Below are 27,257 nucleotides of genomic sequence, written 5' to 3'. Positions count from 1 at the left end.
CTATGCAAAACTAAACTCTCATTCAGTTATAATAGGTGTGTATCTTTGGATTAACCATCATAAAATACTTACTGGAATACCAGAATAGAAATAATGCTGTTAAATATGTCTGGTGTTACTCTGTCTTGCCATACACTCTGATGTGTATGTATGTGACCTAAAATAGATGTGACTGGTCATATCTTCTAAAGAAAATTAACGGATTCTGATTTTAATGACACTGTTGAAGACCGTAAGATGTACAATGTAGGATTACATCATGTTTCTGGTACAGCCTTGCTAGTCCTGTTTCTCTCATCCTCAAAGATGTTAATTTTATTTTCTGATTTATTTGTGTGCATTTATCTGTTAGCGGCTGGTTAGTTTTTGTTTTTCTAACTGAAGAAGTTTTATTCATTTTTGCTGAAAAGATTTCATTTCCAGGGAAAATAGGCATATATTTATGAAAAAGGGTAAAGCTATAGACTAGTTTGAAGTCGCTCTTTCTGTCCAGCAATATGAAACACAATTAATTTTTAGATTATAAAGGAATAATACGTTATCTGTAAATGAGACTTCACAGGATTTAAAAAAATAAATCTGTACTTTTGATTCTGTACCTCATAATTCATCTTAAAGAAAATCTGTATTTACTTGCTAAATTAGTTTGCAAAAATACATGCTAACTGTGGATTATACATCTCTTGCTCTGTCTTATCACCAAGACTCATCCTTTCATGTGAGTGTGCTTGTATATAGTATTAAAAAAATTTGTGGCCTACATACATTAAAAAAATAGATCTTCTCTTGGTCTCTGCTCTCAGTCTCCAGTTCAAAAGGAAAACTTTTGTTCAGCCCTTTTGCCATGCTGTGACTTTGCCTTTTTCTGAAGTGGCAAAAACCAAGCCAAAATTAAACTAGGAATGACAAGGGAGGAAGAGCATTATCAGCAGCCCTGTGAGGGAGTGATGGACATGGTTGATGAGCAAAGGGCCTGGAATGAAGTGACAGAAAAATCTCAAAATCAGAAAATCAACAAAATGGTGCTGAAGTGAGCCCACCTCTAGCATTTGCATGTATGCAAGGAAATGCCTACATGGCACCATTACGGAGAAATCGCCAAAACCTTTCTGGGAAATCAGCATGCTTTGGTGCCTCTGTGAACTGCATGTACCCTAGTGCATGCATCATGGGGAATAAACATAAGTTAGAGACAGCAGGGCTATGATCTTGCTAGAATCATGGAGACGTGAGGTGGCTGACATAACTGGAAAGTTGCAATGGATACAGGCTTTTTAGGAAAGACAGACCAGAAAGACGAGGTGAAGTTGCCCTTTACGTAAGACACAGCTGGAATGCATGGAGCTCTGCCTGGAGATGGATGATGAGCCAACTGAGATCTTATGAGTGAGGGTTGAAGAGCAAACCAATATGGATGACACTGTAGTGGGTGTCTGCTATAGGACATCTGACCAAGAAGAACAAGTGGATGAGGCCTTCTACAGATCGCCAGAAGCAGCATCATGTTCACAGACCCTGGTCTTCATGGGGGACTTCAACCACCCTAATATCTGCTGGAGAGACAGCACAGCATAAGCAATCCAGGATGTTCCTGGGGTGCATTAATGACAACTTCCTGACTCAAGTGATAGAGGAACCAACAAGGAGAGGTACTCTGGTACTCACAAAGAGGGTTTCATTGGGGCTGTGAAAGCTGAAGACAGCTTTGGCTGCAGTGACCATGAGATAGTAGAGTTCAGGATCGTGAAAGGAAGGGGGGCAAAAAGGAAGCTCACAACCCTGGACTTCAGGAGAGAAAAATTAGGCCTCTTTGAAGATCTGCCTGGTGGAGTTCCATGGGATAAGGCCCTGAACAGAAAGGGGGCCCAAGAAATCTGGTTAATATTCACAGATCACCTCCTCCAAGCTCAAGTCTAGTCCATCCCAATGAATAGGAAGTCAGGCAAAAATATGAGGAAGCCTGCATGGATGAACGAGGAGCTCCTGGCAAAACTCAACACAAAAAAGGAGTATATAGAAGGTGAAAGTGGGGACAGATAACCTGGGAAGAATACAGAGACACTATCCAAGCATGCAGGGATGGGGTTAGGAAAGCCAGAGTCCAATTGCATTGAAACTGGAGTCCCTGGCAAGGGGTATCAAAAGCAACAAGATGGGCTTCTATAAATATATAGGTGACAAAAGGATGACTGGGGTAAACATGGGCCCTTTGCTGAATGAGGCAGCGGACACAGGACATGGAAAAGGTTGAGATACTGAACAGCTTCTTTGCCTTGATACTTACTAGCAAGATGGACCTTCAGGAATCCCAGGCCCCAAAGACTGGTGGAAGGTCTGGAGCAAGGAAGATACCCTTAGTGGAAGCAGGATCAGGTCAGGGAATACCTAAGCAAACTAGTCATATGTAAGTCCATGGGCCATAATGGGGTGTGCACACATGAGGCAGAGCAAGCTGTCTGATATCATTGTAAGGCCACTTTCAGTAACTGAATAATCATGGCAATTGGAAGAACTGCCTGATGATTGGAGGAAAGCAAATGTTACTCCTGTCTTCAAAAAGGGCAAGAAGGACTACCTACAGAACTACAGGCCAGTCACCTTTGTCTCAATCCCTGGGAAGGTGATGGAGTAACTAATCCTGGAAACCATTTTCAGGCACATGAAGGACAAAATTATCAGTAGTTAGCATGGATTCACCTTCTATGATGAAATTACTAACTTGGTAGATGAGGGGTGAGTAGTGGATGTTGACTACCTAGACTTCACTAAGGCTTTCAGCACTGTCTCTCATAAGTCATAGAGAAACTGATGAAGTATGGACTGGCAGAACGGCTGGTCTCAGTGGTGATCAATGGCATGGTCTAATTGGAGGCCAGTAACTAGTGGTTACCCCAGGGGTCAATAGGGTCAATACTGGTTCTGATCCTGTTTAATGTCTTCATTAATGATCTGGATGATGGGGCAGAGTGTATCTTCAGCAAGAGACATGGACATACTGGAGACAGTCCAGCAAAGGGCCATGAAGGTGATGAAAGGACTGGAGCATCTCTCATATCTAGGAGACATGGCGCTGCTCTGCCTGGAGAAGAGAAGATTCATGGGGATCTTATCAATGTCTATAAATACCTGATGGGATAGTGTAAAGAAGATGGAGCCAGGCTCTTTTCAGTTGGTGCCCAGTAACAGGACCAGAGGCGTGGGCACACGCTGAAACTCAGCAGGTCCCCTCTGAATATCAGAAACACTTTTGCACTGTCAGGGTGACCAAGCACTGGCACAAGTTGCCTGAGCACTGGCACAGATTGCCCAAGAAGTTGTGGAGTCTCCATTCTTGGGGATATTCAAAAGCTTTCTGGACATGGTCGTGGGCAACTGGCTCTAGGTGGCCCTGCTTGAAGCAAGGGCGTTGGATAAGATGACCTGCAGAGAATCCTTCCCACTCCAACCATTCTGTGAGCTTTATCTACAAGGGAGACGGAGAGTGGGGAAGACAAAAAAATAGTACTTCCTTTGCATTGAATATTGAAATGGATATTTTCATCACAAGTTTAGGAGGTAGAGCTAACGTCTGTTTCCAGAAGATCAAGAAAAAATAGATGCTTTCAGTAGCCTCCTATTTTTTTCTGCAAAACTAGAGGCTTTGAATGCAAACCCTTTAGGAAGAAAAGAGTTCTTTGTAGCATATTCTTCTAAAAATTTCTGCAAAAGTATTACTGGCAGAATAGAAAGAGGTATTCTTGTATGATAATACAGAAAAATGTTTGGCATTACTTGAAAGGAGTAATTTTTTAAACATATGTCTGAAAACCTGGCACTGAAGTCTCAAGGTACTTCTGTGAAGTTCCAAGAAAAGAAAAAAATATCTATCTCTCTTTCTCTGAACAAATACATAAATGAACCGTGTCTGCTCCTTCTTTATCTCTATCAAAGCAAAAAGAGAATCTTAAAAGTTGCAAAGTTGCGTTCTCTATTTTAAAAATTATTTTTCGGTAGTATTGTGGCTTTCCCCAGCATGGCAGCTTTCAATTAAAGGTTCCTTTGGCCATAACAATTGAAATGGACAGATCTGCTTGGAAAGGAATGCACACTCTAAAAATCTAATGAACTAATAGTTTGGTACTTTTAACACAAGGGGTACCAAAGCAACTCTTGCTATCTGCTGCTGCTTTTTTATCTAGTCAGAAGATATTTTGACATTTTTAATATCTTCAGTGTTGAAAAGTCTTTATTTTTGCAATGTTTTCTGTTGTCTCAGAGGCAGCCATAAATCCTTACACTCATTATTCCAAAATATTAATATTTGTGTGACCTTTTATGTGTATAGATTCTAAAAATCCAGAAAAGAACAATTAATCTAAACTGAAATCAGCAGCCTTTTTGTCTGAGAAACAAATTATTTTATTTCTCTAACAGCAGGTTGTTGCTCAGTGTTTACAGTTCTTCTTGCCAAGCTAAAAAATCATCATAAGTGCCAGTTAAAACTGAACTTCCTAAGTCAATCTGTAAGTTTTCTGGTTTTAGTTCAGACATGTTCTTTTGGTAGTTATTCACTTTGACAGCGCAGAAGTTCTTCTACTGTTATTTTGTCAAATCATTTCACAGTTTTATAATTCACTTGTAAATAAACACTGTAAGGTTGAGGTCTTTTTGTTGTTGTTGTAACCAGTAATAATTTTGGCCAATGCAAGGTAACATTTTCTCTCACCCCATGATTTTCACATCTCTTGTGCAAAAGAAGCTCCCTGATAATGACACCTGTAGGTAGTGAAAGTAGTTCTTAACTTGAGTCCAAAATAACTTGATAGGATATTTATCTACCGTTTAGCTCAGCATTGTATTGCTTCTTTTCTCAAAGGCCACTTGGCCAAGACAGTTTTATTCCACAAAACGTTACTCTGTTTTGCAAGGTGCCATTTGTACTGCTCTGTTTGGTCTCATTTTTTAGTGCCTAATTGGAGGCAGTCTAATGGGGCCAGATTTCACAGAAAGGATGCACTCACGTTTCTTTTTCAAATACTCATCATTATCATCTTTATCTCTCAAATTTGGGATAGCTGTAGAACAAAAATGGTTTTTTGCATGAATGATTTTATTTTAACAGAACTAAAGCAACTAAATGTTTTAAGAAAAGTTGTCTACAAGGAACTTACCCACTTTCAGGTACTGTATTGATACTCTAAGTACTTTGGAAGTTTGGGCTGTCCTGTTATGTTTCTTATACTGTAGTCTACTGCTATTAGGTTTTAACTATTGTTTTTATGTTAGTGTAAGTTAAAAAAAGGGGATCAACCAATAAACTGATTTTGGTTACAACAGTATTCTGAACAGCCTATTTACTTCAGGGCTGAAAACCACTTGACTTAATTGCAGCTTTAACTAAGAAAAAGCCAATGAACATGCATATTCCTTCTAAAAATATATTATTCTTTTCTCTTAGAGGGCAAACCAGAGAAATTTTCAGTTGGTCTTTTGGAGCTTCCTTTTCGGGTTGGAGTACCTTTTAATATTCCTTTGGAATTGCAGGATGAATTTGGTCATGCAACACAGCTGACAACTGCCATGAAACCAATTCTTGAAGCTAGGTAATTCAACCATCTCTTTTTTTTTTAAAATTATTTTTTTGTCCTTTCTTTATGTGACATTAATATAATAAATCTTTGGGGTTTGTCTGAGTGATATACTGGATACTTTTCACATAAATTGACTGGCATTTTTGCTTTTATTTCCATAAGAGTATCTGAAAGTATCTTGTATATCAAAACACAGTGTTTATTTTTAAATTGATTCTGGTTTGTTTTCTGTGTATTTTTCTAGTGGTTTGTCATTGCAGTATGGAGAAGTAACTGCAGGAACAAAGTGCATCATTAAGGGTGTCACTGCTAAAGGCTGTATAAATAGTTGCCAGGGCAAGGTAGGCTAATGAATTTAAACTTGAAGTAACATATTTTAAAAAAAAACCACAGAGCAAATAATTTTTGTGTAAAATACAACACATAGTGTTATCTAAGTTTGGTCTACACTAATGACTACAGGTATTTCTTGGGATATTTTCAAATGATCTCTTACGGCTCTACCTGGAGCAATTTGTCTTTCCCACAACTGCATTATGTTAGCGGATGGGACTGGAGCTGGAGGGGCTGAGCAACGCATGAGTGTGTGGTAGAGTATACTTAGCGTGCTAAATCAGCTGTCTTAGTTTAAACTTGTGCTGGAATTGGTTTAAGCCAAATCATCCTGGTGACTTTTGCACTGAAATAGCATAGGGAGCACTGAAATCTTTCATTCTTGTAATTGAGATAAGTGGTAATAGTTAATATGAGCCGTAACTACTCGAGCTTCTCTAGACATTTGCAAAATGCTGTTTCCACTTCTATAGCAAATAAATGTCATCCAAATCCAACCTGTTATTGATGGATTCTCAGCACCTAGTCAAGCTGCTAATTTACTGTAAAACCAAAAACATATGTTATATGCTAAAAAGATTTCTTTCATAAAACAGATCTTAATGCTTCTGATAAATATAAATTTGAAGATTGAAAAAAAAAAAATTAAAATCATGTAGATGGCATATTTACACAGTATTCTACCCAGGTCCTAATACTGTCATTTAGTCTTGCAGTCTAACATAGTAAAGACAAAGCTAGGAACTGAGGTAGCTGAAGATACCTCATTATACTGTTAATATTGTTGTTTAGAAAGAAGCAAATAATTTTGCTGGTGGAAAGACAGAGGATAGAGGTGGATTATGGGAAATAAAGTGTGTAGGAGCGGAAGTGCCAGGCTGGGGCAAGACATAAATTTGGTGAGGGGCTAGACCAAAAGTCATTTAAGGAACTTGCAGTACAGAAATAATACCATACCATAATAATGGAAAAGAAGGGCTGTTATTTTCTCACATTGCTTAATTGCATAAAATGTTGGAGGCAATAAAGGAAGTGGCACTGAAAACAGTGGTTCTAATTTATATGAAAAAAGGATTGTTTAAGGTGGTAATAAAAACAATGGCAAAAAGCAGGATGGTGGGACAACAGACTAAAACCAACAGATAATCTTAAAACATAAATACCGTATAATTTTGGGTGCTTAAATTAAAATAAGCAGAGAAGAACATAGGAGAAATTTTCAGTATTTTAAAAGTTAATTTTGAAATGGTAGCAGAACAGCTAAAATATCTCTGAGAAAAAGCTAGTAATAGGATTCTGGAAAGAATTTAGAAGGAGAAAGTGAATGAAAGAAGAAAAAGGAAGAAATGGAGAGCTTGGAAAAAATTAAAGTTAGTGTTTTTCAGAGAAAGGAGTAAGGAAAAAAACGTTGAAGGAATAATCATGCCAAATGGAGAGGAGAAACTTGATTGAGATAGGAAATACAGAATGTAAAAGTTGCCAATGAAGGAAGCATTGATAGAGAAGAAAAGAGAAAGCAGACTTCATTTACTTCTGTAGTCATTGATTTAATTCCACCCAAACCAGTCAAGATAGAAGGAAGTATATTTTGATCGTGGGTGGAATCAAAGAGAAAATTTTAAGATAAGTGTGTAAGCATTATCAAGAAGACTGCTGCCTTATAGGATTTTGAATACAGTCAGGAGAAGGGTAAGAAGGGAGTTTAAAAAAGGAAAATAGTATTTCTTTATTCTTCTTTTTTATTTTAAAAAATACTGCAGTATACCTAGAAGCAGACTTGAAAGCAAAAGGAAAGTAGATAAAGGGTTCATGAAGGATAAGGGAAAATACTTCCCTAGAGGACGCAGATACTGAAAGATTAAAAGGAATGAAGTTAAAGATGTAAACTGGTTAATTAGAGGCAGAAAATAGTGCAGTATTAAGAAGAGAGTATTAAGTAAAAAATTATTATTGCAGAAGAAGGGTTGAAACTAAAAAAGGAGGAGCACAGGAGTGTCTAGTGCATAAATACAAAGCTTGAGTGAATGAACTACTGAAGAATTCAACTTACTAACATTAAACAGCAGCTATCAGCTATAGTGGTTTCCTGTGGTTTTATTTCCTACCTTATTTTTCCCTCATCTCCCCCCCCCCCCCCCCCCCCGCTTTTTTTTTTTCTAGTCCCCCAACATGAAACTTTTCAGTATATTCCCATTTTCTTGTGATTCACCATTTGGTTTAATGGAGCTCTAGCTGATACGTGCTGCTTGGCTTGCAGGCAGACCAGTGTGGTTGGCTTGCTGGTCAGAGCTGGAGAGTTTTCATGCACCTCTGTGGCCAGCCATCAGCTGGGGAGCTCATGAGTTTCATGTGGCTGCAGTTGTGATGCATCTGGCCCAGGCCTTGTTGCACTTTCTGCTTCTCTTACCCAGCAAACAAAACTGTGTTGAGCTCTGGGCCCTTCACTACAGGAAAGACGCTGAGGTGCTGGAGTGTGTCCAGAGAAGGGCAGCGAAGCTGGTGAAGGGCCTGGAGCACAAGTCTTATGAGGACCGGCTGAGGGAACTGGGGTTGTGTAGTCTGGAGAAAAGGAGGCTGAGGGGAGACCTTATCGCTCTCTACAACTACCTGAAAGGAGGTTGTAGCAAGGTGGGGGTCAGTCTCTTCTCCCAAGTAATAAGCAATAGAACAAGGGGAAATGGCCTCAAGTTGCACCAGGGGAGGTTTAGATTGGATATTAGGAAAAATTTCTTTACTGAAAGGGTTGTCAGGCATTGGAACAGGCTGCCCAGGGAAGTGGTAGAGTCACCATCCCTGGAGGTGTTCCAAAAATGCATAGATGTGGCACTTCAGGACATGGTTTAGTGGGCATGGTGGTGTTGGGTTGACAGTTGGCCTCTATGATCTTGAAGGTCTTTTCCAACCTAAACGATTCAATGATTCCAACCAAAAGAATTACCTGATTGTTTTCATCCAGTCTACAAGTTGTTAATGTTGTGCATACCCTGTCAGGCATGGGAAGGGCATAAGCCAGGATTATGAAACTAAACCTTTCCAGAGGCAGCATTTCTGAATGTGTAAAAATGACAATTCATGAATTGCAACTAAATACTTTCAAATATCAAACATATAAAATACGAAATTCACGTATCTGCAGCGCAACTAGTTTTTTAAAGTTGGCGCTTTTAAGACTATTGATTAGAATGCTTCATTCTCTGATTTTAATGTGAAAATCAGTTTTAGCGATGCAGTTCTACAGCAGTTGTTTTTCTTATGACCTTATTCAAAGATGAGATGGATAGTAATTGTGCTGCCTTGCTTCAGGCAATTAGCTAAGGAATAATGAACACAGAACTTGCAGGCTCTTTCTTTAAAACTACTTTTTTTGAACTGATATATTTTTTCCCCAACTAAAACAGCCTCTAAGCAGAAAACCACAAGTTATGATAGCTGCTTTTAATGTTTTCAGAACCATGTAGTTTAACATGCAAATCCTAGATTGAACATCTCTGGAAACAGTAACATGAAAAATACAGATACTAGTACAGGAAAAAAATCTTGATTTATGTAGTAGTGCAAGAAAATTTGGATGGACTTCTGAAATGTATATGTATATGAACTGACATGACTATGTGAGATAATTTATGATCTGGTTTTGTTTAAGGCTAATATTTAAAATACTCTTTTCATTAGAACTTTAATCTGAAAGTTACTCTTCCTGGTTTGAAAGAAGACACACAAATCTTTAAAATAAGATTGCAGCCTGGTAAGTATCCTTAAAATATTTGGTGAATTTCTGTTGAACTTTATTCTGACACTATTAATGAAATGCTTCTTCTCCCAAGAAGGTAAAATATTTAGTGAGGCATAAAAAAGGATATTCTAGCTCATCCAAGGGATGACTGAAACTAAGTAAAGCTAAGGGCATGTCATTCTTGGCAGGAGTAACATCAAACTCACAGCCCAATCATGTCTATTATTCTAGCAGCTGGAATTTGTCTGCTTACTTGAGACTGATTTTTCACTTCTTTAATTATTTAAAATCTTTTTCTAACCTAGCACCATTGAATGAATGAATGGATTTATCTTGGTTTTCTTCAGCATTAAGCCCTTTAAACCTGTACTGATCTGCATTGACTTGTTTTCCCTGGAGAAAACATCTTGTGAATGAATAAGTGCTCATTTAGTTTCTTACCCCAGCAAAGCGGGGGATGCTTTGGCAGTTGGGATTTTGTCTGAAATTTTTAGTGTTTCATGTTGCCTTTATCATAACACAAGAGAGCAATATAGAAGTCTGTAAGTCCACTGCCCTTACCAGAATTTTAAGTTTTGTTGGATGTCTTGATATTGAGGATTCCATTGTATTATACTTGTTATTGCTTGTTACCTAGGATTTTCTGGATTTGGGAGATAAGGTATAGTTTGAAGGCTGATTTTTGGCCTCCCAGGTTACCAAGCTTTGGGCTTTCCCATCTCATTTTTTTGCAGAGAAATTGTGTACTTCAAGCTTTGTTAGGCCAACAATGCACAGTTTCTTTCATTATTCTTTATCTTTTGGGGAGTTAAGGCTTCATGTAGAAAATGGAGTGGAATGATCTGACCTGAGACAGATTGTATTGTATTGGTTAGTTATTTACCTTGGACCGAAGGCAACTTCATCCTTCATTAGAATCTTTTGCTTTTGGCAGTGTAGAGATGCTTCACTACCTTTCTTCTCATTGGACTTATCCTTGGCTTTTAAAGCTGTTTTTTGAAGAAGGAGTGAATAAAAGCTATTTCAGTCTTTCCTTCCTGTTCTTCAACCAGTGAGTTTGAAATGGAAGTTTTAATGAATGATGCATAAAGGATGTTTCTGAAAAATGGCCTTCTTTGTTCCTTCTATTACTTCCTTCTCTTTTTTAAAACTCATAAAATAATTATATGTTCCAGGGGGTAGACTTATTTGAATAGCTTCACTTCACTATCCAAGTAATGCCAACAAAATTTTCTTTTGCTTTTCTTTGCATGCGAGTTGTAGCTGTGGTGGTTTTGGTAGTTAAACTGCTGCACATTTATGATTGATCAGATATCTCAACATTAATATCTTTGGTTTTAACATATCAGGAGAAAGCTCCAAGTTTCTTTTTGATGAATGTGAATCTGTATAGTATGTAAATAGCACTATATCATGTGTTTAGACCTTGTATATGCTGAAGTTTATCAGGTTTATCTAAGTATTCCTCATTGAATTAATTCAAAAGTTTGGCAGGTGGTATGTATTGAAGGACAGGAAGCGTCTAGAACTTCTCAGCATAAACCAATACACTTGAATTGGTCTAAATGGTTTGTTACCACAAATAACTTGGTAGCTTAGCTTTAAAAACTTTTTGAGTTAGCAAAAATTGAAATCCAGTGTCTCACAAGTTACCTAAAATATAACTACTGTTCTGCAATTGTGCATTTTTACAGGCCCTCCTCATCAACTGAAAGTAAAACCAGATTCTGAAATTCTAAAGATTGAAAATGGTACAGCTTTCCCCTTTCAGGTTGAAGTACTGGATGAATCAGGAAATATAACAGCACAGCCAAAGTTGATAGTTCATTGTAAGGTAAGCTGCATTTCATTATGTGTCATGAGGATTTTGATACTTGCTTTTTAAAGGGCTGGGAAAAGAGGCTATTTTGGCATCTAGATAGAATTTATTATCTTTAATAATGCTTTTGAAGTTTCTGTAGCTTGGTGACCATAACTGTGACTCTCTTGCCTCATCTATTATGAGTCATTCAATAAGTTTCAGAATCAGAGGAACTTGGCCTTAGAAATGGAAGAGAAAATTATGTGAGGATATATAGCTACAATTTTAAGGTATTTTAGGTCATGGTTGCCATATACAGTGCTAAAATTTGTTCAGGAAAAAAACTTCATACAGCTTACTTTTGATTTGTTTTTAAAGATGAAAATGCAAGTCTAGTGCCTAAAAATAATACTACATAAGAATATTATCATAAGCATTTATCTAAGTTCAGAAGGGAATGCAGGCGTTACTGTGGCTTTTAGAAGGAAAAAACTTTTGCCCTTTTGGACCTATTTTTTATTAACTCAAGAAAGTGACTTTTCCAGTTCTAGTGAAATCAGTCTTCCAGCAAGAACAGATAGACAAATAAAAATGTTTTTCGCACTGCAAAAAAGTCTGCATTCCGTTTACACTTTATATTCGTACATTCTTTTTCTGTAGACTAGGTCTGCAGTAGTATGATGACATGTTGAACTTGGTATTTAAATTCTGTTTAATGTGTGATTTTTAGAAAATTAATAAAAAGGAGGTTTATTTAACAACATAGTTGAATTTATTGCCATAATGGCAAAAGAGACTAGTGTTTATGTGTTAATACAAAACAGTTTAATAGACAGTAAATATTACTTCTATAACTTCTTCCTTTCTCCCACACATCTCTTATGACCTGTGAAAAAATATAGGTGTTGATCTTGCAAGCTTCTGGAAAACTGAAATCTTATCAAATTTATCTGTAAATAATTCTATATATGTTTGGACTTGTACAAATAATCTTTTCTGGAATAATCCTAGTAGTTCTGTAGAAGAAACCTGAAGTTTAATTTTATATTTTAAATAGTTTTTAGGTGCTTCAAACCTTCCTGTGTATTCTGTGGACTGCAGTAATGCAGGAACAAACATTTTAACTGGTCCAGTTATACATGTACAGAATATCAAGAAAGACCAGTTGCTGAAAGCAAGGATTGAAATACTTGTAAGTATTGATTTGGATGTTTGGATGAACAAAAGATTGAAAACAGTTTATTGTACTGTCTTGATAGTGTACTGAAGTCTTTTATGTATCAACTTAACTCCCCAAAGTTACTGTTTTAGATACCATAAGCCTGATAATCAGGTGGCTGCCCTTTTTCCTCTCTGGGAAATCATAAAAAGGCAAAGAATTTTCTCCTACCTTTTCTTCACCTCTTAATCTTTATTTCTGAAATCCCTAAAGTATTTCAGAAATATGCATTATTTCTAGGATTTTTATTCCCCTTTTTAGTCCCTGGATCCTTCTGGCAAATTGCCTTCATTGCATAAACATTTAGAGCCAGAATAGACATGGCAACATGTTCCCCAAAACTTTAGTAAAGAAGGATATATTTTTTCAAAGGTTAAAGATCAATAGCTTTTTGTAACATTTCAGTCTTAAAGCTCTTGAAATTTGAATTTTGTTTAATGCTGTTGAACATCCCAGTTCTCTGGTAGTCAGGAGAGCCACACTGCTGGAGAAAATAAGACCTGTGGTGTTTTACAGTAAAAAATGTGTAAACAAACACTAAAATGGCAAGATGACCGCTATGGAAGGATATTTATGATTACTTTTAAGAAGTATTTTGTAAATTGTATAACATGGTACTTTTGGAATAGAAAATGTTTTCTAAATAGCTAGCATCAGTTCTAGTATCTGTTAAAAGTTGTAAGTATTCTGGCATATCCTTTTGATTTACTTTTGACAAGTCAAGCTGATTACCTGGTCACACCTGGTAATCCTGAGTAGTGCCATAGGCTATTATGGAGTGATATTTATGCATATAGGTATATCTAATATTTTTTTTTTTTTTTTTTCCCCATGTATAGAGTTGTAAAGATGTGCCACCAGTGGAAAAGATAATTAAACTTCTTCCTAGCAGTCATGTTGCAAGACTACAGATCTTAAGTATGGATGGACAAAAAGCTATTCAAATTAAACATCAGGATGAAATTAATTGGGTTGCTGGCGATGTCATGCACAACCTTATATTTCAGATGTATGATGAAGGAGAAAGGGAGATACACATAACTCCAGCTATGGCAGAAAAAATCAAGGCAAGTTCTTTTGAGTAAACAGCAGCATAATATGGGGGAAAGATACAATATTGATCCTCTAAAATCCATAGACATCAGACTATAAATAATATTGATCAAGACTGTATTATTAAAATGGGCACTTCACTCTCTGCTTAATAAATTTTTAAAAATAATTTTATTAAAATTGTGTCCTCAATGAGATAAAGACATTTAATGAAATGTTAAGTAAAGCTTCAGGGCTCTGTTATGAAAAGCAGGTTAGTAATTTCCAGTGCTTCTCCTAAACACAATAAAATAATTCCAGCATAGTTATGATTCTTCAGATGTGGGATTTTCCCAATATTTGGGAACCTTGAATAGGCATGTTCCTTCATGAAGATTTGCTTACCTATCTTATCGCTTTGCCTGTGTACATATGTGGAGCCTAATATGAAGGTAGAGCTTCACCAAATATGTGACGCTTTTTTTTTGGTGAGATTTTTCAGAATCATATCTTGCCTAACTCAAGATAAGTAAGGAAAACAATGTATATTTTGTTTTGTTTGGGGTTTTTTTTAGAGTAATTTTCTGTATTTGGGAAGATAGCATTGTTTACTATTGGGAAATGCACAGGCTTTCCATTGAAAGCTTCTATTGCCTGTATGTTACTTCAGCATATTTAGAATGACCACGGATGTATTATGTAGCTAGTCATTAATAATTTAGCTTTTGATTAATTTAAGAAATTTTAATTTTAGGTTAACTGGACACCTAGAATTAACAGAGAACAGCTGATTCAGGGATTATTACCTGATGTAAAAGTACCAACATCAGTAAAAGATGTTCGTTACTGTCTAATTACTTATCTTGATGACCATGTGTCTTTGGAGAGTGCGTTCACAGTCAGGTTTGTTCATGTGAAAATTTTTTTTTATGAATTATGTAGTTGGCAAAGGATTGTAGATCTGTGCTTTGGGGCAAAAAAATCTTTCTGCAGAAGGTGAAATAATGAAACAGTTGGCAAATTAACAGGGGAATGTAGGTTTGGTTGGGGGGGGGGAGGTTTATGCAAGCTGTTTACAGATGAGAATATTACCTATGTAAAAGACTCCATCATGGTCTGTTTGTATCCAGCCCTATAATCACTTCTGTGAGCGTACATACGCTGAAGATTATTGCTATCTTTGAAAACTTTCAGTAAACCTTAGCTTATAGAATAACTAGTTTTACTGAAGAGTCAGGTCACTGTTTACAAAGAGATATATAACTATGAAGTTAATTTTTACCTTTACAGAGGTTATTACTTTGAAGCTAAAGATAGTATTTATCTAGCCAAATGCTGGATGCTTGCATCTGGTATCTCAGTCAAAAGTGACAGGCTGTAAATTGAACTTTAAAATTGCCTGTTTATCACTTTTAGTGAGTCTTGGCATTTAGCTCTACTTATTATATCTTTGTAAAGTTTTTTAAGATGAATCTGATTCTAAATTACTTTAGTGTTTCATGTGTTCTTAATAGGTTAAGATTAAGTAACTAGTTTATAGCACACTGATGCGGTAAATTTGCAGCAATTAGACATTTCACCAATCTGCAGTACAAAAAAAACCTACATGACCAAGCATTAAGATGCTTTAAAATATTCGGACCATAGTGCTTGTAAAAAGCTGTCCATAATGTAGCACTGTCGGAGACAGAAAGATTTTCAGTTACGTTGTATTTTCTGTTTTAAGAAGAGCAGAAAAGCAGACTGAATTGGTACCTGTCTTCTTGAAAGGAAGGTAGAACGGTGGATTGATTTATTGAATATTTTTAATACATTTTTGCTTGTCGTTGAAAAACAGTCTCAGATCAGGGAACTTCTTATTTAGGGGTTATTCTGTTGTCATTGTTGTAAAAATTAACTGGAGGTCATTCTAATGGGATTTTTAAAGATCTCACTGCAATTTTTAGCTTAGAACGCACAAAAATAGTAAAAAACATTGTGTTGGATAACTCTTAAATAACTTACAGATGTCAGATAACTCTTAAATATTTGGGGAGCCAGCACATAACATATGTTAATCTTCATCAAGTAAATGGAAGGAAAGGCTGAGATTGTTTAACCACAGAAAGTATTTTTAAGACACTAGTGTTAAGCATAATTTAGGCTGATGACCTCTACTTTATCATAGCAAAAGAGGAAATGGAAATCTGATTTTTCTTTTTTTATGGTCATTCATCTTCTCCGTAATTTTTGTAATGTGCTCTGGTTTTGTTTTGCTTTAAGGAAAAACTGTATCACTAAAACATTTAAGATGTGTTAGTTGTAGTCAGGTCCTTAAGAAGTCAGCAAATATTTTCATAGCAAGGGAGACGGTGATACCTTTGTATGTATGTATCAGGATTAAAGTTGATATTGTAATTGGTTTTACAGTAATAGACATATTTTAATATGTAGACAACTATGTTACTTCAGCTTAGAAGTGTTGGAGATGGTTTTTTTTCAAGATTTAAAATACTGCAAACTTGAATTCTGCTTTATCTGGCTAATGATCTGATCTATGGTAAAATACCAGTAGGCAAGTTATTAGAGATAAGTTAAAATCCCGTAACATTGCTGTGGTTTGTTATGTAAGTAGTGTCTGATAAGCTCTCCTTTATAAGATTGAGGTGAAAGCTACTATGTAACTTGTGTGCACATGTGGTTTGATCCTGTAAATATGTGCAAGGATAAAGTTAAAAAAAAAAAAAATTCCAGTCGCAAATGAGTGATAACTGCTGTATGCTTTATCATGTCTGGTCTTATAAGTGATTACCTTCATGAGACTGATTATAAGTCAATTTTCATATGCTGACTTAGACCACTTCCTGATGAACCCAAACACATTAAATGTAAATTAAAAGGACCAAACACACTGCAGATGGGTGAAGAACTACAAAGTGAAATTGGTGAGTATTTGCCTATTCTTCAATTTCCTGTAAGGTACATTTCTTTTTCTTTGCAGTTTATTAGCCTGTTATGCATACAGATGTCATCAAGAGTGAATTATCTTCAACTATTTTAATATAAAAAACAGGTTTACATTTTCATTCACGGAAGGATGATCAGACTTCTCCAATTGCCATTTCACAATTCTGGAGTTACTCTCCAATAAAATTTGCCGCTTAGTTTGTACATTGGGACATTCATCACACTGAGTTCAAATTGTTCGTAAATTTTTGTTTAGTTGATGTATTCTGAAATCTTACAGGCCATAACAGCATTCAGACTATTTCAAAGGCACGGACTTCAGAGTGAAACATTTTAAGGTTAACTTTAACCTAAGAGGAAGGCATGTTAGTTTGGGATCAGTCTTCTCATTCTCCTTTGGTTTCTGTAAACAGTTGCTACATTGCAGAGCAAGAAATTAAAAATTCTTACAGTATTTTGGAATGTTAAAAGCTTGTGTGTGAGCAAAGAAAAGCACATAGGACAAACCAACAGGTTGAAAAACAGCTTTCAATTTTAAGATTTTTTTTTTTCTTTTAACTTTATAGCAAGAAATAATCTTTTTATTCAAAAAAAGTGGGAAGCACAAATATGTTATATGACTATATGAATACTTCTTATTTATACCCTTTTGATAACCCACAAGATGGGGGGATCTTATCAATGTATATAAATACCTGAAGAGAGGGTGTAAAGATGGAGCGAGGTTCTTCATTGGTGTTCAGTGACACGAAAAGAGGCAACGGGCACAAACTGAAATACAGGAAATTCCCTCTGAACATCAGGAAACACTTTCTCACTGTGAGGGTGACCAAGCACTGGCGCAGGTTGCTCAGAGAGATTGTGGAGTCTCCATCCTTGGAGATGCTCAAAAACCATCTGGACATGGTCCTGGGCAACCTGCTGTAGGTGGCCCTGCTTGAGCAGGGGTTTGGATCAGATGACTTCCAGAGGTCCCTTCCAACTTCAGCCACTCTGTGATTCTGTGATACTCATGTAAATTTTCTCTATATTGTATGGTTTATACATTTATATTCTGTATGTTGTATAATGTTTCATTAAAGCAGCTGGTGAGGTAATCATCTTAGTAATCATTTTAATCATCATCATGTTTTTTTAACAGATATAATGATTACAGATCAGTATGGAAATCAGGTTCAGACAGTGACATCTGCATGTCTAAATTCCCTAGGAGTTTCTGGGCCTGGACTTGATAAATCCAATTTGAAAATAACTTGGCAGGTATTTATAAGATGTCATACAGTTTATTTCTCTGCGGCCTTTGTGTGGTAATTGTCTTAATTCTGTCACACAGAATTGAACCAAAACTGTAGGAAAGTAGACAAATTTAACACTAGTTGGTAAGCTGTGAGAAGATAGAGACTTAAAGCATTAGTCATATGATCCTGTTCTAAGTAATACAGCAGAATCTGTTAAAAACCTTATCACTGCTGCAGCTATACAATATGGGGGCCAGTTCACTTCATGCTTGAGTCAGGTTTGTTTTGTTTCTAGTCCATTGTTCTATATCTTCTCTTCTAACTTGTTTTTAGTCTTTTCTTTTGTGTTAGTTTATGGTGGTACAGTTGATTTTATCATCTTTTGAAAAACCCTGTAGAATGGACTAATGATATTGTCTACCATAGTTTAATTTAAAACGCGTTTTATACCTTTTAAAATATGTTGGGTATAACTAAGTTGTACATAACTCATACATTGAAAAACAGGTTCCTGAGAAATGCTTGAGTTTAACATTGATCACTTCTTGCACAAGAAGTCAATTTAAATTTAACAAAAGGAGTAGAACTTGTATTTTAATTTTTAGTCCACTGTCTCGCAGTAAAAACAGAAAAAAGTGTCTAGCAGGCATAAATATTAAAATACCATATTGAAAAAAATTAATAAATTATACTACCCTTTATTTGTTCTTGATAAAATATTTTATTTCTCAACAGGAAAGTACTCTAACAATGAGAGTAAAAGGTATTCGGTTTAAACCTTGTTTACTTGGAAGCAAAGAATTGTGCTTCGCTTGGCGTGAATTTTCCGACTTTCTCAGAGTAAATTTAACTGCAGGATCCCCTGCTAAATTACAATTTGTGGATTGGCCAGAGTTAGAAAAGGTGAGTTGAACAGTTTTGGTTTGGCAAAAAACAAGGGGTCGCTAGTCAGCAGGTCATTCATTTCCAGAGCTTTTTGGAGCACAGGATTCAAAGCTGAAAACCTTGACTTCTCAGTATTAATACTTCTAAAAATTATCAGAATATGACAGCTCTGGAGGCATTTTTTATTCTATACAGGACAACGTAACACAAGCAAATTTAAGAAAGTATTTTGCAATCTGTCTAATTATATAGACATGGTTTAAATGGGGCTGTAGCTGTGAACAATAACTATGTTAGTTTTTTAAAAGCGAACTTATTTTAGAGTAATCTAACTCGTGTGTGTGTTTACAACACTGTATTCTGTAATATCACTTAAACTGTTTATTCTGTCCCCTTTGCCCTTCTACAGATGATGTGTTTTTCTTTTCTTTGGTGCAGCAATTTTACTGTGGGCTGGATCCTGACACCAATCTTCCACTGCTCTTTGCCAAAGATACTGTCCTTAATGGTAGTACTAGTTGGCAGCTCATCTCTCCTTTATGTTATCGGGGCTTTTTTTGATATTTAGGGTGTAGGAAGGCAGTCCCAAATCTACTTAAGTTTACAAGTGTTTACAGTCAGAAAGTGGGGAAGGGAGTACAGTACTTATATCAAATGTAAAGGATGGAGATTTTTGGTACCATCTATTTATTTGATGGGGCTTTTTTTATTTTTCAGTGTTTACTTGGCTATTCAAATGATAGTGCTGAAGTTGCAGCAGAAAGCAAAATAGGGGAGTGGAAGCAGGTAAAAGAAAATTGGGTATCTGAGTAGAGAACAGAAATAAAGATTGGCATGTTGAGAAAATGGAGAAGGAAGTTATTGAAGAAAAAAGTGAAACAAAAGTTTCAGGGAGTATTATAACTTTTTACTGTCTAGAAGGCTGTCAAGGCATATCAGAAGATAAATTTTTAGGCCATGTGCTCCTACAACAAGGAAACTGTTTGGTAAGCCTCTTCAGAAGCACGTCCTTCCTTTTAGTCACACGAACACGAGTAACACATGCAATTCAATTCAAGTAGTGCATTTTATAAAGACAAGAGAATGTAAATGGGAAAACTCTAGAAATACCTTCCTGGAGTTTTACAGTTCTGTTATAGTCTAGCTGTTATGGGAGACAAATAGTATGGAAAAGGCAGACACTTGCTCTGGGGATTCCTGACCTGCCATGAATGTCTGATACACCTAGAACAGAATAGTATAATGCATTTGTATCTATTCCAGCCTGTTGCAGTGATTAATGGTAGAGAATTGCAGAAGCCCCTTATTGTTCAGCTGTGTGATCAGTGGGGAAATCCATCTCCTGAACCTAATGTCAAAATCAGCCTTATAAAGGGTAACAACTTAAAGGTAAGCATAGGCCTTTTTACGTGAACTTTGTTTAACACAAATTTTTGTTGTCAAGTCTACATTATCTTCTTCATTTTCAAGACATTTTTAGAAAAGTGAATAAAACATTGTAAGGGCACAAAAGAATAATTAATCTCATATAATAGTAGTGTCAACAAGTAATGTAAACAGTTCCCGGGACGGATTGCTCAGCTCCTTTTCATTTCATTCACAAATATAACAAAATTCCTATAGTACAGTGTCCAAGTGTAATTAGTATACATTCTGGATCTTCTACTGAACCTTCTTCCAAATTCTTCATGCACCCCACCCACCACTTTATCTGAGGTAAATTACTGAATAATAATGACAATGATTATATGGTCCAAACTGGCAACTAAATCATTTTTATCTGGTGGTTCTTTGATTGTGGTTCCTGAATGTATGACTTATGGTCTGTATGTAAAGCTAGTCAGCAGCTTTGCTCCCTACTTGATTATCCCTGTGAAAAAGCATTGGCAGTATAAACCAAATTAAAACAATGAGGATGCAAGTCTAACCCAAATTTAAATGATTACTCTCCTTTCCATGGGTGAGGTATGAGTGTCAGATGGTCTGCACATTGCTCTGTATGAAGAAAGGAGTTTGACAGAATACCCCATTCATTAAAATTTTTGTTCTTGTTATTAGAAAAAAAGAAAAGTCAAACTGTCAAATGTTCCTAACTGTTGGTGCAGAGACTGTTATATTGAATGTGTACATTATCAATACAGGATATATTCATCCACCTGTGGACATGATATTTTTTCATGCAGGACTGGTCTTGTTCCCTTTTTGTTCCTGCTTGTCAAGCATTTGCGTCCCTCAGTTCTCTTGGAACACACAGCAGCCAAGAACTTTCTTTTGCTCATCCCTCAAGAACTGTGCCACAGCCTCACCTTTCCCCCAGTTTAACTATGCTACTATTACTTATTTTTATTGTTGGGGTTTTTTTGTGAGGAGGGGGTGAGAAAATTTCTTGATGTCTTGAACATTTTTCTTCTGGCTCTTTTGAATCTCTTGCCATAGAAGTCTGCCTCATAGTTATGGATTATTTTTGTTTGCCCCAGCTACTGCCTTTATGATGGCAGCTGCAGCTCCTTGGGGCTTCTATTTATGTTGTTCTTGAGAGAACATACAACCTTGACAGTAACAGCGTGTGGTTGTGCTGCCTGATCAAAGAGATGTTGTGGTGGCATGCTGTGTCTTTTCAGATATTATGCCTTCCTCCAGGGAGGACCAACAGCATGTCTTAGAAAGTCTACAAGCTTTTTATACAAATGGGATGTGTCCAGGAGAAAGTGTTCTGAAAGCCAAGGTGGATCACCTTTATAATGTGTTTATTACAGTGCGCGCTCCCAGAACTTAAGACCGGCGTCATTTCTGAGAGTTACTTTCATACATTAGCAGAGCAACCAACTGCATAGTTGCTGAACAGACATTGGATCAGTATTCATGAGTATCTTGGAGAACCTCTTTAGAGAACTGTATTGCCTTGGCATTTCAAATAGGTTGTATGCACAGTCCCCCAAAGGAAATGAGAAGCTTCTGGGAACTGAAATTCTAAGATAAGCTGTCTGTCTATAATTCACATCCCATCCTCTTAAGTCTCTTAAGCCTGATATTCTGCAGTTGTAACATGCATTTCCAGTACTCCATTCTCTGTCTTACAGGTCCACAGCTAAGTGAGTATGGCTGAACAGAAACACTCTGAACTCTTATGTGCAGCTCAGTAGTGGAAATGCACAAAGCACTGGTTCTTGTAAAAATTAAAACTTTCCATTCTGTGGTGTACAGTAATTTCAAATACAGACTTATTTTGTTGAGTTGAATATACTCTTCAAAAGAGTTTATGAAACATCTGGCAATTCTCTTAGCATATCTTTACAATGCTGCCTTCCATTTGAACCATTAAGCACACATTTTTTGCCATTGCTTTTCTCTAGTGACATGGTAGGATAAATTCATGCTCCCATAGCTGATCCATTATGAATCAACTTCCACAATGTTTTTTCCTAAAGTGATTTCATTCTTTTAACCTACTGACATGAGATTTGGGAAAGAAAATCATTTTGGAAGAAGATTGCCCACTTCAAGTATTCCGAAAACATTGTTTTTATGTAAGTGGACACTAGACACTTAGTCTGAAATTTGTGCTGAAATAGCAAAGGGAAAGCAATTTAATGCCAAACACTATTCAGGTAATGACAAACATTTGCACCACATTGTTTGTGTTGTATCATCAGTGAAAAAGTTGATTTTCCTCGTTAGAGAGGAATTAATTAGAGAAGAACTCGGAACGTATCCATGGCTTCCTTTGCTGTTCTCCAAACTTTAAAGCTACTATCTGAGGTTTTTTTGATATGTTGACAAGATATTTCTTAGGTAAGGCTAAAGCAGCATGCACACAAATTTGCAGAATAGCTTCTGCTTACTTTAAGAGTGTATTAGTATTCTTTAAGATTCACACCTGTTTCTGTGAGATGATAGGCATTCTCTTATCTGCTACACTGGAGTCCATAGTTTCAAAAAGTTGTTGATAAGGAAAGTGCAGTGATGGCTTCTCTGCAATTTAATGTGGAAAAGCAAGTATGACTTAATGGTACTGCCAGTCATGAGATTTCACTTTCAGTGCCAGGGAAGTAAGTATGGCAAAGATGGGGTGCACGTAGAAAACACACTTTGAAGAACACTAGTGAGTTAAAGGGGAGTTATTTTCTAACAATGGCATTCAGCAAGAATTCCTTTAAGTCAATAGTGGAATTTCCATTGACTTCAAAGGACTTAGAATCAGACCTAATTAGTATGCTAGGTAAATAGGGGATGTATAACGGCATTTGTGCTACTATCCTAAAACAACACTGACAAGTAGTTATCCTCAGTAGTCTTTGATTAAATGCCATTTCTTATGGTATAGAGATTAGTTCTTGTTTGTCATTAAGTTTTGGTAAATAAGGTATTGTACTTCATCACTCGTCGTAACAGTTTTTGCTAGGTTGTGTGGCAGTCTTACATTTTTGGCAGTGGGACTAGAATGGGGGAAGGGGAAGAGACACACAGATGTTTTAGTTGTTTTTTACTCCAGTTATATCATTCTTTAATGTTTGCTACCTGGGAATCTCTGTGCAGACTGGAGGAACACTGTAAAAGGGAATAAATAGTTTGTAGAACATTTTAGAATCTGAAAATATACTCAGATTAACATGTGCTATGGATGACATTATAGCATCAGTAGCAATTAAAGAAATAACATTAATAAAAGAATTGAACATATTAATGAACAAAAATATCCTAGTTGAGATAAAGTGATTGTCTTTAAAAACTGCCAGAGAGAATTCTGAAACCTCTTAATATTGTATTCATAATAGTGTATCTTTCCTTAATTTAGAGTGCAAAAATACAAAGAAGCTATCGCTCAAATGGAAAGGCAGTATGCAGGCAAATGAGATATACATTTTATTCTAAGACTTGATACTACTTCTGTGTCATTGAAAGAATAAAAAATATTTTTTTTGACAGATTGTTCCTTCAAACCAGCAACTTAAAACAGATGAAAATGGTAGGGCTAACCTGGGAGTTATTAGTATTCATGCACCTAGGTAAGTAGTGAAACTATATGGAAAAAAAGTGAATTCTGAAATGTCGCTTGCTAGATGTATTTAAGCTGCGCATTTCATAAAGTACCTACCAAGAATTAATCTAGAGCTAAGGTCAAACATTTATTATTTATATGTCAGTGGAAGGCCAGATAGTGAGCTTTAAGAAATTAAGTGCTCAACTAAATAAAATTCAATAGCTGTTTCTTTTGGTCTTCCGAGAAGCTGCTGCTCTCATTTTCTGAATCCTGTTTTTTCTGGTCATGGTAAAACACAGCTTATAATTGTCAACCTGTACCTAGTGCAGATGGTGTCATAAACCACTTAAAATATTTGAAATGTACAGCCTTTGGGTGACCAGATCTCCAGACACTATGCTTTCAAATTAGGAACACATTTTAGGAGTGTTGAAACCCCACTTCTTCTGGGTGCTATCCATTGTTTTAAGGGATTAGCAAAGTGTCCAAAAGAATTTTAAATATACATATTTATTTTTTCTTATTTGCAATAGAACTAATGAAGTCTCATTTCCCTCAGATGTGTGTCCTGTGGCTCCCGTTTCTTCATGTCAGTCACACGGGTTCCCCTTACACTCACATGTCCTATCTGACTTTTCAAATTCATTATTTCTGTATCCTCCTCATGTTCACAGTTCTGCTACCCTATCCCTGAGCCTTTCTTGCAAGACTAGGTTGGCTTTAGGTAGCTTAGAAGCTAGCAATAAGTGCTTGTTCTTAAACTTCTGAAGTTTTTCATAGCAATTAATACTTTTGCATTCATATCTGCAGGATTTGACTCACAATATTATTTTGCATTTGGAAGAAAATCTATTTTAAATGCTATTGATGGTGCTTGGTGTATTTATAATGCCTGCATCTTGGTAGAAGGATAATGAATATCATTTATCAATATATTGCTGGAGGTTAGAAATAGGTGTGCTTAGTGTTAGTGGTAACATCATACTATTGATAGCATAATCAAAACTGGCTGGGGAGTACAGCCTCTATGCAGTTAAATATCATTCCCAGTTCTGTTTAAAATCTTAAATGTCAAGTTTTTAATACTGCAAAGAAAATGAGTTATTCTATAGCAATGAAGCCATTATATACTTGTAATGCACTTTGCTAGATGTGAGTTGTACGCAGATTTGCTCTTTGGAAATTGTCAAAGCAGAATGCTTCTCAGCTTTTTAATCAGCTGTGCTTGCTTTCCACCTCACTGTCTTCTGCACCTTAAAGCTGTAGTTGCTAGTGTCTTACAGACAGGCAATGAAACATGATCAAGCTAATGAAATATTAAAGCAAAATGCAATTTAATAAGGTAATATATTAAGGATATCTTAAACTTCTGATTTTACTTGTCTAACTTTGCATTAACACTTCCATTTATTTTCTTCCCTTTACTACTGATAACTTTTAGATAATTTTATTTTGTCATGCTTTCATGTACATGATTCTGACTTGAAGTCTGTTGAAAATTGTCTTTTCAGAAGAGATATTTTATAACAGTTTGTATGATTTCTGTGTATTTCAGGGGAGAGCACACTTTACAGCTCAAAGCCTTACACAACAAGACCACATTAGATTGTCCTATAATCACATTAAATGTCCTGCCTGATCCTGAGAAACCTGTCTGCTTGAATGTTAAATATGACAAAAATGCTTCTTTTCCAGCAGGAGGTACCTTCCCTGGTAAGTATAAGGATTCTTTGGTGGAAACCAATCACTCAAAAGCTTTGTAAACCTATGAAAAACTATTTTGATGATTCTCCTGGTATATTTTCTTACCTTTTTTTGTCTGTTTTGTCTCAGTTCTTTGTAACAGCGGTATCTGAGATGCCTCTCTTAATACTTGGAGAGAAAAGATACGTACATCATCTTTGGAAAGCATTTCAAAAGACCTGTTATTTATGTATTGCAAATTACTGGTTTTATCTGTCTATAAGTGGTAAAACTACAGAATCTCTTCTCTGTCCTTAGTGAAATACCATATTTCAGGTTTTGATCTTCCCAAAAGATGATCTGAGCTAGCTCATGCATGTTTTCCCTCACCTCATTTTCTGTGGAATATTAACAAAGGAGGTAGCTATGAAATTACAGGCCAACTGTGAGCCAAGAGGAACCAAAAAGTGATCAGAAGTATGCCAGGGACAGTACAAAATATTCTTCTCTCCTGCTGTGTTCTCTCACAAAAGGACAATCTTTGCTTTCTAACTAAGGCTGATAAGTCATAAAAGAAAAAACCCGTCTCTTGTTTTATATCTCAGTAGTATTCACAATAAGGAAAACAGATAAAGAAGAGCAAGTTATGACCATGAGGAAACATCTTTTGCTAAAAGCAAAACGGAATATGAAACCTCTGCTTTTTCCTGTAAGGACACTTTGGCATGAATAGGAGACCTATACCAACTAATTCCATTAATTTGGGAAATAAGTCTTGTTTATGATAACCATGGGAGATACTGGTTTTGAATTTGCCAGTGAAGTACACAAATTTACTAGCTGTTCTTCCAGAAGATTTCCCTGTTTAATTTGTAGTAACACATTTGCACTATGAAACCATGATACAAAGATACTCTTCAGAAAGCTGAAGTCCTATCTAAAGAAGTTAAATAGAAAGCAACTAGATTCTGTCACTTTCAATATAATACCATATTAAGGAAGGCAAAAAAAGAATTCAGTAACGATTTAGTGAAATTAAAAAACAAAAAACATGTGAGACTTGGGAAGCCTGCTGTATTTTGTCAGTGGCACCTGTAAAGGAGAGTAAGGTAGTTTCCAAACTATTTTTTTTTTCCATTTGATCCCATCCTTGGTTTAAAAAAAAAAAATAAAAAATTAAAAAATCACATTAGAATCTTCAGTAGATAACTTTTAGACCTATTTGATGAAGTAAATACTAACAAATTTCATATACTGAATGGTATTACCTTAAGAATTATAAATTAATTTAGGCATGAAATTGCTAAGTTACTAACTCTGATATGCTAATCCTATTTAATTTGGTCTTTATTTGAAAGGAATAAATTAAGGTGGCAAATCTGATGCAGTTTTCAAAAAGTTTCAGGAGAGGTAAAGGAAACTTTTGATCAGTAGATATGTTTTCAGTACTGGGCAGCTGTTGGAAGGAATATAAAGAATATAATTAAGTCGGTACATGGGTAGATGTAGAAATGGGAGCAGGCCGGGAACTACATGACTTTTGTACAGACAAGTGATGCCTTGCAAATGTGTTTGAAGGAGTTGACAACTGTGTGAATATGAGTGATCCTGCTGATATAGAGTACTTGGTTTCTTAGAGAGCTTTTGGCAAGTTCCTTAACCAAAGGCTCTTGAAGCTGTTACTTACACTGTCCTTCCTATACTTCAGTCTTTCCCTTGCCTTTAGGTGGACTTCAGGAGATAACATAGTAAATATGACATTAGATTTTGATATAAAATTAGATATTGAATTCCTTATTAACAACCTCATATTTAATTAACATCCTAATTATTGGA

At 36.0% G+C, this 27,257-nt stretch overlaps 1 protein-coding gene across 3 annotated transcripts in view; it reads left to right on the top strand.

Annotated features, from left to right (window-relative positions):
* SMCHD1 (structural maintenance of chromosomes flexible hinge domain containing 1) overlaps positions 1-27,257 on the top strand; it is a 92,269-nt gene that overhangs the window by 42,350 nt on the left and 22,662 nt on the right. For all 3 annotated transcript variants that reach the window (XR_012649758.1, XM_075023082.1, XM_075023083.1), the window contains 13 exons: positions 5,438-5,582; positions 5,815-5,911; positions 9,576-9,648; positions 11,331-11,470; positions 12,495-12,629; positions 13,496-13,723; positions 14,443-14,591; positions 16,524-16,612; positions 17,776-17,894; positions 18,608-18,775; positions 20,021-20,146; positions 23,684-23,763; positions 25,294-25,451. Coding sequence is in view for 2 of the 3 variants with exons in the window: in XM_075023082.1 (XP_074879183.1) it covers positions 5,438-5,582; positions 5,815-5,911; positions 9,576-9,648; positions 11,331-11,470; positions 12,495-12,629; positions 13,496-13,723; positions 14,443-14,591; positions 16,524-16,612; positions 17,776-17,894; positions 18,608-18,775; positions 20,021-20,146; positions 23,684-23,763; positions 25,294-25,451 (1,707 nt within the window). In the remaining variant the exon portion in view is untranslated. The remainder of the gene's footprint in view (positions 1-5,437; positions 5,583-5,814; positions 5,912-9,575; positions 9,649-11,330; positions 11,471-12,494; positions 12,630-13,495; positions 13,724-14,442; positions 14,592-16,523; positions 16,613-17,775; positions 17,895-18,607; positions 18,776-20,020; positions 20,147-23,683; positions 23,764-25,293; positions 25,452-27,257) is intronic.

This window comes from Buteo buteo, chromosome 3 (assembly GCF_964188355.1).
Source record: "Buteo buteo chromosome 3, bButBut1.hap1.1, whole genome shotgun sequence".
In the NCBI taxonomy this organism is placed as follows: Eukaryota; Metazoa; Chordata; class Aves; order Accipitriformes; family Accipitridae; genus Buteo; species Buteo buteo.
The sequence above is the reverse complement of the archived record's forward strand: the minus strand, read 5'-3'. Positions and strand labels throughout refer to the sequence as shown.